General features: G+C 46.8%; 1 protein-coding gene across 1 annotated transcript; it reads right to left on the reverse strand.

Moving 5' to 3' along the window:
- Positions 1–539: 539 nt before the first annotated feature.
- Positions 540–9,705, reverse strand: hspa13 (heat shock protein family A (Hsp70) member 13). The gene is given in 5 exon segments (NM_001017223.2): positions 540–1,408; positions 2,392–2,559; positions 3,304–3,517; positions 4,626–4,966; positions 9,583–9,705. Coding segments are annotated over 5 exon segments (1,431 nt in total). The 5' UTR covers positions 9,608–9,705; the 3' UTR covers positions 540–725.
- Positions 9,706–12,546: the final 2,841 nt, after the last annotated feature.

Below are 12,546 nucleotides of genomic sequence, written 5' to 3' on the forward strand. Positions count from 1 at the left end.
AATGAAAGAAATATCACACTAAGGGGACAAATACCCAAGGAAAATGCAGAGTAATAAAAGAGCCAGATGACAAGACATTTTACAGTTTTTTTTCCACTGTATGGTTGCTAGGGTCAGTGACCCACTGCATATCCAATAAATTATTTGTTCCTATTTTGTTCTGTTTATTCAAATGCCTGGCTGCTATAGAAAACTAAATGCAGTTTAAAGATAAAAACAATGAAATAATGAAGATCAGTTGGACAACACCTTAGAATGCCAATGGCTTCATAACACTAAAAGCTAATTTTAAGGTGAGCACCTCCTTTAGGATTAGAGATGCACTGAATCCAGGATCCCAATAAGCTCAGAGCACCCCTATTTAGTCTCTTATATACAATGTAACACAAAGAATGTGCAGGCTTGCAAAAGTCTGATATGCAGTCAAGTATCTCATAGATGAGCTGCAGACATGGTGCCATAGAAACACAACTTATATGCAGATAAAAGCCAAGTCCATTGGCAGTGTCCATATATTTTATAAATAAACTTTTTCTTTCTTTTTTAACTCCAGTACAGGAAAAATATATAAATATTTTTCTTCCCTTAGTCCTTTAAAAATTCTTCTGCATTTGTAGAGGTGGACAGAAAATACAAAGACTGTATATATTACTAACATCTTTTAAATACATATTTTGAACTGCATGGGATAAACTCACAGAATGTGCTATCACTGTGCACTTAAATCAGTTGAAGTTACTTTTCCGTAGATGTCTATTAGGAATTTCAATTGCACTGACTTGAAGAGGCCAAGAGCCTCCCATGATGCCGGCTTGTATGGCCACGCCAGTCACTACTGCTAGATCTGGATCTACTGATGTGTTTGGGTCTTTGCCAAAGAAGTCCCGGATTACTTGGCGTATGCGGGGTATTCGAGTAGAGCCACCAACCAATACAATTTCATCAACTTCTTCTTTAAGGACATGACCTTCTTTTAACACTTGCTCAACAGGTATTAAAATCTTCTGAAAGAGATCCTCATTCAAAGTTTCAAAGATATGACGGGTAATCTCCATCTCAAAATAAACCTTTTCAGCGTGCTTGTTTTGGATTTGGGGTCCAGAACTGCTGTAACTGTCACCCAAGTGTGCTGATTTGGGGTGGATCTCCCCAGTATTTTCCAATGACTCGTTTGGAATTATCTTATCAGGCTTTGACGAGTCTGGATGTGTTGAGGCTAGAGTTAAAGGCATACGCACCCAGGATGAATTATGGAGCGTAAGGTTCAATTTTATTGCTTCTACAGCTTGTCTGAGTCTGTGAATTTCTTCTTTCTGCGATGGAACAGACCCATACCGGGTGTATATTTTGTCATACAGATACTGCAGAAGTCGTTGATTGAAGTCCTGTCCCCCCAGTTTATTGTTGCCTAAATTACAATTATAGATAAAAAATTAGAAAAAACACAGGAAAAACAGGAAAAAAAGCATTAAGGCTGTGTCATTTGAGTTTTTATCACTATGGTGCTCTAAACATAATTTACTGCCCACCATTCCAGTCATTTATTCAAGCAACTCCCTGGTTGCTAAGGTAAACAAGACTCTAGCAACCAGATAGCTGCTGAAATTCCACACTGCAGAGCTGCTGAACTAAAAACCACAATTAATAAAACAGTCTCAGAATATCATTGTCTACATTAGACTAAAGGTTAATTCAAAGGTTATTCAAGTTAATTCAAACCAAATTTGAACTATACAATAGAAAGAATAACTGAATGAAATTTTACATTTCAACTCTGAGTCATTATACTCAATATAAAAAAACCTATAGTTGTTGCACTTCTATACTTGGATGTCTGAATTAATGCAAAAAAATACAAAGTTTTTAAAAGAAAATTGTCACTTTATGTTGCATCAAATCAGAAAAAGAAGTTTAAATGTCAAGTGAGGTTACAATGTGTGACTAAAGGTGGTCACACACGTGGCGATCTGACGAAACATCGTCAGATCCGCCACACACCGTTCAGGGCTGAAACAGCAGATTAGGAGGTAGAAACAATAGGATTTCTTCCTTCTGCCGATTCAGCCCTGACGGCAGATTTTGGTCAGGCGCCTTCTATGGCGCCCGATCAAAATTTTCTAACCAGGCCGATCGGTGAGTCGACTGATATCAGCAGCCTCCTGCGATATCGGTCGACTCGCCGACATGCCATACACGCACCGAATATCGTACGAAACGAGGTTTCATACAATATTATCGGTGCGTGTATGGCCAGCTTTAGTTATGCGTTTGGCCTCAGCCTAAGGTTATCCCTTATATTTCATTGCTTATTTGAAGCTAAATAAATGTCAGAGGACCTCTGTTTACAAATAGGGAATATTTACTTATAATCACAGTGACATTTTAACTTACCTGCCATAGCCCTGGTCAGAAACATCCCACCCTGCTTATTCAATAAGGAAACATCCAAAGTGCCTCCTCCTAAATCCACAACAAGGACATTAAAGACGTCAACCTTGTGCAGCCCATAAGCCATTGCTGCTGCCGTGGGTTCATTGATAACACGCAGGATGTCAAGACCTGAAATGTAAATTAAAAATGATTTAATATGCTAAATTATTCATAAAATCAACATTTAGCAAAGAAAGTATATTACACTAAATTCCTTTAAGCTTTCAGCAGGCCAATACCATCAAAGCATTCTCAGTATTACTTTAAAAAACTGCCCTAGTCATCATTTCCTAACCTTCTACCTAATTTTAGAAATAACATATGCAACAATAACAACCTTAACCTTTACAAACTGGCTTTTGTTAGGTTCATATTATAAAATATAATGTTATCTCACTAACTGTGTCATAAATGCGCTGCAGATATATTAACGAGAATGGAATTATGGCTCAAAGTCATTTCTTCCAATCACAGAATATCAACACATAGTAAAATGCTTGCAGCCTTGGTGGGATCGTTAAGGGATCCCCTCTGTAAAAAAAATGTGAATTATAATTAGACATAATACCTGCTTTGCTTATGGTTCATATGAGCAACTATCGCCCAAAAATATGAATTACTTTTGGAAGAAGTGCACCACTGAACTGTTCCCTCAGTGTAACCATGCGCGGCTACCAACTAGATACAGAATCGTTATGATTTTCTATTTAAGTTATAGACTGGGGTAAAGTAAAATCAGATAATGTCAGACAACAAGAAAAAAAATAACTGCTTTTGCTTAACCACCAACTATTAAATATATTGTGCACAGCAACAATCAAACACCCCGTTAGTAGTATCCCTTGGAACCCCTCTAAAGTAAACCCCACTCACCAGCGAGGTTAGCAGCCTTCACGGTGTAGTTACGCTGTCGCTCATCAAATTCAGCCGGCACGGAGATAACTGCCTTGGAAACTGGTAGTCCCAGGTAGTCTTCTGCCATCTTCTTTAGTTTGAGCAGTAGCTGGGAGCTGATGTACTCTGGTGTTACTGCAAATGTTTCATTGGTTGATACAGAAAAGAACACATCCCCGTTGCGATTTAGAACCTGCAATCATGATGAGCAAAACACTTAATATCATTTACAGAATTATCATCTACATGACAACAGTGCTGGCATCACTATAGCATCTACAGGCTAAAAAGCATTAGCAACAGCATTGTCGGGTCTTTCCCATTCTAGTAAAAGGGATGTAGCAGTCAACTTAAAATACAATAACACACCCTCCTATACACCATCAGCCATAGGGCGAGGTCCCACAAAGTGTATATCCACTTCTCTCTGGCCAGGCTAAGAGAAGCGGATCTGCATTCCTACACTCCTCTGTGTGTGCATTAAAGACTGAAAAGATCGGTCTGGAATATGTCCGCTTTTGCGTTTTTCAGGCTAACCTCCGCATGCCCACACTCGGGCAGTTGCCAAAAAAACATAGGGCTCAGAGAAGCAGATATATGCTTCATGTGACCTTGCCCTTAGGGCTGTGACACACGGAGAGATTAGTCGCCACGCGACTAATCTCCCCAAAGTGCCATCCCACCGGCTAGAATGTAAATCGCCAGTGGGATGGCATACGCGATACCGGGATTTGCTGAAGTTGTGGACGTTTCCTCTAAAGGCAACTTCCATGACTTCGGCAAATTGCGGCGCCGCGTATGCCATCCCACCAGTGATTTACATTCTAGCCGGTGGGATGGCATTTCAGGGAGATTAGCCGCCCGTGACAAGGGAGATTTGCCGTGTGGCAACTAATCTCCCTGTGTCACAGTCCTTAGGGTGAAGGCAAGTAGAGCTACTTAGTAGCAGCTACTTGTCACAGATACAAAACGCCAGAAAATCCCCTGCCATAGACAATACTGAGAATTGCCTCTGCTAAAACACACACAGAAACAATTATCAGTAAATGATCAGCATTGTTATTTTTGTAGTCATGACAAGTAGCTGCTACAAGAAGCTCCATATGTCTTCACCCTTAAACTCACAGACAATTAAAGGCTGAAGCATTTCATTTCTAACTTCAACATGCATATAGGGTATTAGTTAAAGAGGGCTTTAAAATCAAAGATGTGGGACCCGAGTGAACAAAACTTGCGTAAAATGTAATTTTTACAGAAGAAACTAATATTTCATCATAAACCAATAACTGGCTAAATCTTACCTTGAACTGATACCTCACACTTTCCTTTTCTAACTCCTCTTGAGTAAAGATTTTTCCTATAAATCTTTTGGCATCATAGATGGTATTCTGAGGATTGGCATCAGCTAGTTCCAAGCCATCATACCCCACAAAGACATCCTTTTCCGTAAAGGACACAATACTTGGGATGCTCTGATGGCCATTCTCATCTGTGATGACTCTAACTTCGCCCGTTCCAGGATGAAACACTCCGACAGAACAATAGGTTGTCCCGAGGTCTATGCCAATCACTCTTGGAGTGGGCATAGGCAAATACTGCTGTGCCAAATAACCCGCTAGTAGAAGAGCCAAAATAGCAGAACCTAGGTTGAAAACGAAAATTTAAAAAATCATTAAGTGAACAGCGAAGCTCACAATACTACACAACAAATGTCACTACTATTTGTTATAATTTATTTTCCGACAATTGTTTAGTAAAAAAATAACTAACTATTTTCATTGATATCATTAAGAGCAACCATATGATTTGGCTTTATAAGGCAATAACTTTAAGTTAGGTCAAGTCTAAGATCAGGTGAGACAACCAGAACATGACGACTGGTATAATCTAACTGCAAAACCATAAAATATAATTATATAAATAATACTATAATTAAAGCAAGGTGCAGTGCAGTCAACACAGAGTGCACCAATCACAGGCACTCACTCTAGAGCAGGGGTGCTTAATCAGAGGCCAATGAGCTGGATGTGGCCCTCCAAGTTGTTTGTATAGCCCTTGGCCTATCTGTGAGCTATGTACGGCATTATCCATTTAAAAGGGTTGTTCAGCTTGAAATTAACTTTTAATATATTGTTAACATTGATATTCTGTTTGTGATTTTACAGTTATTTACCTTTTTGTTTAGCAATTTCAGCAGCTGTCTGGTTGCTAGGGTCTTGTCTACCTTAGCAACCAGGCAGTGGCTTAAATGAGAGTCTGGAATATGAAGAGATAAGGGACTAAATAAAAAGATAAGGAATAAGAGGTAACAATATAAATAAAATTGTAGCCTCAAAGAGCAATAGTTTTTTTTGGCTGGCCCCCATGTTAAAGCTGGAAAGATGTAGAAGAAGGTGTCAAATAATTAAAAAACTATAAAAAAGAAATAAATAATGAAAACCAACTATAAAGTTGCTAGGAACGGGACATTATATAAAACGTTAAAAGTTACCTACACTCTTTAATACAATCCAGCCCAAAATATGTAAATATGTGTTAAAACATCTTAACTGACAGGGGCGCACAATGCCATGCACTTCCTTAGCAAGCATGTTTCCCAGGAGCCTTTGCGAGACTGCACACCTTTCTGTTTATCTACTGATCTATAAATAGGCTTCATTATAACAACACCATTATGACTATGTACATGTAAGATGACAAAGTTATTTCACAAGCTTATGTTTTGGGTGCACATTTCCTGTTTCTGTGAACAGCAGTGTAAGTAGAAATCAGTGGGTCCCGGCAGCAAACTTCAGCCAGCACCTAACAGCCTATTGAGGCTTCTAAAGGTCCCCATACACGGGCCGACTATAGCTGCCGATATCGGTCCCTTGGACCGATTCGGCAGCTAATCGGCCCGTGTATGGGGAGAGCAGAGCGGCCTGGCCGACCGATATCTGGCCTGAAATTGGCCAGATTCTCGATCGGCCAGGTTAGAAAATCCAGTCGGATCGGGGACCGCATCGGCTCGTTGATGCGGTCCCCGATCCGACTGCCCCATTGCCGCCCACATAATCCGATCGTTTGGCCCCAGGGCCAAACGATCGGATTATTTTTTTTTTTTACCTAAATGCTCCCCGATATCGCCCACCCGTAGGTGGGGATATCGGGGGAAGATCCGCTCGCTTGGCGACATCGCCAAGCGAGCAGATCTGCTCGTGTATGGCCACCTTTAGTCCTACCCCTTCTAACCACCCATGTGCTTTAGCCCGCTGATGTAGGATGGAGCACTGTGCCCTTTATGCTTCTTTTCATTTTCAATAAGGAGCGATTATGTATGTTTATGGAGCATGCATACATTTGCATTATTTGCCTGTGAGAACCACACATATACCCATCACACATATACCCATCACACATATACCCATCACACATATAGCTATCACACATATAGCTATCACACATATACCCATCACACATATAGCTATCACACATATAGCTATCACACATATAGCTATCACACATATACCCATCACACATATACCCATCACACATATACCCATCACACATATACCCATCACACATATACCCATCACACATATACCCATCACACATATAGCTATCACACATATACCCATCACACATATAGCTATCACACATATAGCTATCACACATATACCTATCACACATATACCCATCACACAAGAACTTCCTGTTCACCAGCAGCTCTTACATATGGTATAATAGTGGTAGGTATGTTGCCTTTATCAGGCCATATCAGGCAGTGTTTTATATGGTTAGTTTTCTAAAAGGGTGCCAAGGTAATCAAAAACATTATACATACGAGTGACAGTGATGTTATTAAGCCACTGGACTTTCAACTAGTGCTTTTTTTTTTTAGAGCCATCAAGATTCAGAGATAGCTTCTTATATTAGCAATACATGATGTACCTGAACTAGAATTTCCACCCCTAATTAGCCGTCACACTGTAAGGGTATCTCACAGTACTTTGTTTGACACACATGAGACTTTGGAGGGTTTCCTGGATGAACAGTTAAGCAATAGCTGCATGGGCACCACTACTGTACATTAGTATTCTCAGTACAGCACACCCCCTGCCTGCCCCTGGCTGGCACCCCCGCACCCCCTGCCCGGCACCCCCGCACCCCCTGCCTGCCTCTGGCTGGCACCCCCGCACCCCCTGCCTGCCTCTGGCTGGCACCCCCGCACCCCCTGCCCGGCACCCCCGCACCCCCTGCCTGCCTCTGCCCGGCACCCCCGCACCCCCTGCCTGCCTCTGGCTGGCACCCCCGCACCCCCTGCCTGCCTCTGCCCGGCACCCCCGCACCCCCTGCCTGCCTCTGGCTGGCACCCCCGCACCCCCTGCCTGCCTCTGGCTGGCACCCCCGCACCCCCTGCCCGGCACCCCCGCACCCCCTGCCTGCCTCTGGCTGGCACCCTCGCACCCCCTGCCTGCCTCTGCCCGGCACCCCCGCACCCCCTGCCTGCCGCTGGCTGGCACCCCCGCACCCCCTGCCCGGCACCCCCGCGCCCCCTGCCTGCCTCTGCCCGGCACCCCCTGCCTGCCTCTGGCTGGCACCCCCGCACCCCCTGCCTGCCTCTGGCTGGCACCCCCGCACCCCCTGCCTGCCGCTGGCTGGCACCCCCGCAACCCCTGCCTGCCTCTGCCCGGCACCCCCGCACCCCCTGCCTGCCTCTGGCTGGCACCCCCGCACCCCCTGCACGGCACCCCCGCACCCCCTGCCTGCCTCTGGCTGGCACCCCCGCACCCCCTGCCTGCCGCTGGCTGGCACCCCCGCACCCCCTGCCCGGCACCCCCGCACCCCCTGCCTGCCTCTGGCTGGCACCCCCGCACCCCCTGCACGGCACCCCCGCACCCCCTGCCTGCCTCTGGCTGGCACCCCCGCACCCCCTGCCTGCCACTGGCTGGCACCCCCGCACCCCCTGCCCGGCACCCCCGCACCCCCTGCCTGCCTCTGCCCGGCACCCCCGCACCCCCTGCCTGCCTCTGGCTGGCACCCCCGCACCCCCTGCCTGCCTCTGCCCGGCACCCCCGCACCCCCTGCCTGCCGCTGGCTGGCACCCCCGCACCCCCTGCCCGGCACCCCCGCGCCCCCTGCCTGCCTCTGCCCGGCACCCCCGCGCCCCCTGCCTGCCTCTGCCCGGCACCCCCGCACCCCCTGCCTGCCTCTGCCCGGCACCCCCGCACCCCCTGCCTGCCGCTGGCTGGCACCCCCGCACCCCCTGCCCGGCACCCCCGCGCCCCCTGCCTGCCTCTGCCCGGCACCCCCGCGCCCCCTGCCTGCCTCTGCCCGGCACCCCCGCACCCCCTGCCTGCCTCTGGCTGGCACCCCCGCACCCCCTGCCTGCCACTGGCTGGCAGCCCCGCACCCCCTGCCCGGCACCCCCTGCCTGCCTCTGCCCGGCACCCCCGCACCCCCTGCCTGCCTCTGCCCGGCACCCCCGCACCCCCTGCCTGCCGCTGGCTGGCACCCCCGCGCCCCCTGCCTGCCTCTGCCCGGCACCCCCGCGCCCCCTGCCTGCCTCTGCCCGGCACCCCCTGCCTGCCTCTGCCCGGCACCCCCGCACCCCCTGCCTGCCTCTGCCCGGCACCCCCGCACCCCCTGCCTGCCGCTGGCTGGCACCCCCGCACCCCCTGCCCGGCACCCCCGCGCCCCCTGCCTGCCTCTGCCCGGCACCCCCGCACCCCCTGCCTGCCTCTGCCCGGCACCCCCGCACCCCCTGCCCGGCACCCCCGCACCCCCTGCCTGCCTCTGGCTGACACCCCCTGCCTGCCTCTGGCTGGCACCCCCTGCCTGCCTCTGGCTGGCACCCCCCGCACCCCCTGCCTGCCTCTGGCTGGCACCCCCGCACCCCCTGCCTGGCACCCCCCGGCCTGCCTCTGCCCGGAACCCCCGCACCCCCTGCCTGCCTCTGGCTGGCACCCCCGCACCCCCTGCCCGGCACCCCCGCACCCCCTGCCTGCCTCTGGCTGGCACCCCCGCACCCCCTGCCTGGCACCCCCTGGCCTGCCATTGCCCGGCACCCCCACCTCACAGCTGCCAAGGAATAATCAAATCTAGCCATAGGTCTTGCCCATAGGAACTGTTATTAGGGCAGAAATGTTCAACCTGTGGCTCTCCACACTGCTGATGCACTACAACTCCCATCATTCCCAGATAGAAAGCAGCTAACGAGTCATAAGGCTGTAGAACAGCGATTGCTGAGTACGAACAGGAAGTGTTATAGCCACTCACCCAGAATTGTCATTTCCCCGGCCATCCCTATGCTATTGTTCACTTCGCTGTCACCCCGTACCGACAGGACCTTTCCCTTCTTCTTAATAAGCCGGTCCCCGGCCACTTCCTGTGTTTCCCGCACTAGTATTCCATCCAGTGATGACTCTGCCTTACGCTACAGTCACCGCGCATGCGTACTCGTTAAGCGTTAGTTTCGAAAGGCGTTGTGCGCAGGCGCAGTACCGCTAAGAAACTTCTGAGCTTCCGTGAGTGACGCTACAGCGTAAAGGAACCACTGCGCATGTGTATTCCACCCCCACACACACGTTGCTTGTTAGCGCAGTTATCTGTGGCGTTATGTATGTGGGTCAATGCGCTTTCGCAGATTTAATGTTTCTTCTCATTTCACTTTTATTTTTTGGGAATGCCATTTCTTGGTTGTAAGTGTCCCGAATGTTGTAGGCATGAGCTGGCTGGGCTGGGAAGCAGTCGGCCGGCGTTTGCCTTATAGAGTGCGTTTAAAGGGGTTGTGAACCTGAATGCCGCCTGAATTAATGTTTTCTATGATATAGAGAGTAATATTCTGGGAAAATTTGGCGTTTGGTCTTTATTTTTTAATGATTTTAATTATTTTAGTTTTTGTCCAGCTTGGAGTTTCTGCAAAATTTTGTTGCTAGGATCTGAATTACCTTAGCAACTAGGGTATGGTTTAAATGAAAGACTGATAAATAGGGGAGGATCTGAATAGAAAAATAAGTAATATTAAACAGTTAAACTGTAGCTTCACAGAGCAATTGTTTTTTGGCTCCGGGGTCAGTGACCCCCACTTGAGAGCTGCAAAAAGAAGGCAAATAATTCAAAAAACTATAAAATTCAAATAATGAAGACTAATTGAAAAGTTGCTTAGAGTTGGTTTTTCTATAACATAGTAAAGGTTAACTTCAAGGTGAACCACCCATTTAACAAACTGAGACAAAAATACTTGTAAAAAGGAAATTTGGCTTTTTTCGATTGTGAGTGCAATGGTGCCCTGTTAGCTAAGGGCTGCCCCCCCCCCTCCCCCCAAGCTCTGACTTCCACAGCCCCAAGGGAGAGTGGGGTCCGACTCTTGCCAGGCATATGGGGAAGAGCAGGAGGTTACTGGGCCTGGCCAGCTCAGGCAGGAACAGCACTTTCTGATCTGTGACAATATTCCCAGAGGAATAAAGACTCCCATCTACAGCACATTTCACAATGCCTCTTCAAGAGATCCCAATAGCGGGGAAAACCCACCTGCTCCTCCAGTCTGAGGAACATCTAGGGCCAAACTTAAGGGCACTGATGAAAATGCCCATTCCTAGCTAAACTGGTTCTGATGGCTGAGTAGTGTAAGTAGGGCTCTAGGAGGTACAGTACTCTCTCTCAATTGTCAGCTCTTGGACTTTTGTTGAGACTTAATGAGCAGGGTTTGTGAATATGTTACAAAATTAATATACAAAAAAAAAGGTATTGTGTTTGCTCAGGTGATGTTTTAAATTGTTCTCCCTTTGTCCGGCCCCTAGATGGCGCTATGGAGCTGGATATATTCTATCATTAACCCCTTAGAGCTAGAGCCCATATTTAATGGTTGTGTTCTTGTTGTATGTTCACAGTAGTTTATGCAGCCCTTTCCTATGCCATTTCTACCAACACATTTTTATTAAGTCCAGCTGGTTTGTAAATCTATTCATACACCTGCTGCAGAATTATAATAGAAGGGGGTGATACATGTAAAATTACTTTATGAGCTTTTCAGTAATAGGCTTAATATTTTTAATCTGATTCTATTTATTATGGTCATTTATGATAATACTTAGCTATAAAGTGCCATTGGCTGTGGTTCTAATTCAATATGCAGGACTCTTCTCCCACCAAAAGACTTTCTGGACTCTTGCTTGAGATAACAACTTTCCATGGCAGCTCTAAGCACTGGGTGATAGGGGTATGCGGATCATCTGATAATCTGAGTAAGCAACATTGTATTGCACACTGCACTACTGGGGATATTATTTGATAACCGCATACCTGCTCCAGTATGCACTTTATACATCATGTCCTAGTTCTGACCGCATAACCTGAAAATGATCCAAGCCTACAATTTATTACAGCATCACAATGCTGATAACTGGGCAGTTGAACAAGCACTGTTTAAGACTTATAAGAATGAATTGCCCAAAATCAAAATAACCAGCTTTGAATGGTGTAAAATCCAATTTTTTTTTTACATTGCTTTGCCTTCTGGTGACCATTAGATGGCACTATGTCTATATTAATACCATTAAACTTTAGGCTGGTTATTATTACAGCATATATATTGGCTATAGAATTCTCATGTAATGATGATAATGGATGTGCACTTAGTGTGTGTCAGGGAGTTCATGGAACTTTATTTAACCCTCATTCTGTACCACCTCTATATGATTGGGTGTACGTGGAACATAGCAGTACTGAGATGCCTAACAGAGGTAATGTATTTAGTTAGACAGCTGTCCCATATTTCCTGTGTTTGTATCCTGGCCCAGGCCATTTCTGTCCCTGCACAGAAGATTTATTTTTTCCTATTGTCTGTGCCCACCCTGAACCCTATAGTTACTGAACAGTGATGCTTAAAGGCCAGTATAAATCTGTAGCCTTGTAGGGCCCCGTCAGTCTTGGAATATTAATAACCACAAGGGGAAATCACATCATATCCAAGACTATCTGTGATTATGAGACTATGATTTTTTTTTTTAATGATTGGAAAAAGAATTAATGGCAAGGGAATATACACGACTGCTAAGCTTTTTGTGCACACAAATGAATAGCGAGGGTTCATTTACAAAAACAGACACAAGTGCAAAGAGCTAGAATGGATACACATTAAGAATATGCACAAAGTATCGTACTTGCCCCCATACATGCACCTAGCAAGGATGCAGTGCACCCAGTTCACCTGTTCATCCTGTTGCACACGTGGACGCTAGG

The sequence above is a fragment of the Xenopus tropicalis genome, chromosome 2 (genome assembly GCF_000004195.4).
Source record: "Xenopus tropicalis strain Nigerian chromosome 2, UCB_Xtro_10.0, whole genome shotgun sequence".
In the NCBI taxonomy this organism is placed as follows: Eukaryota; Metazoa; Chordata; class Amphibia; order Anura; family Pipidae; genus Xenopus; species Xenopus tropicalis.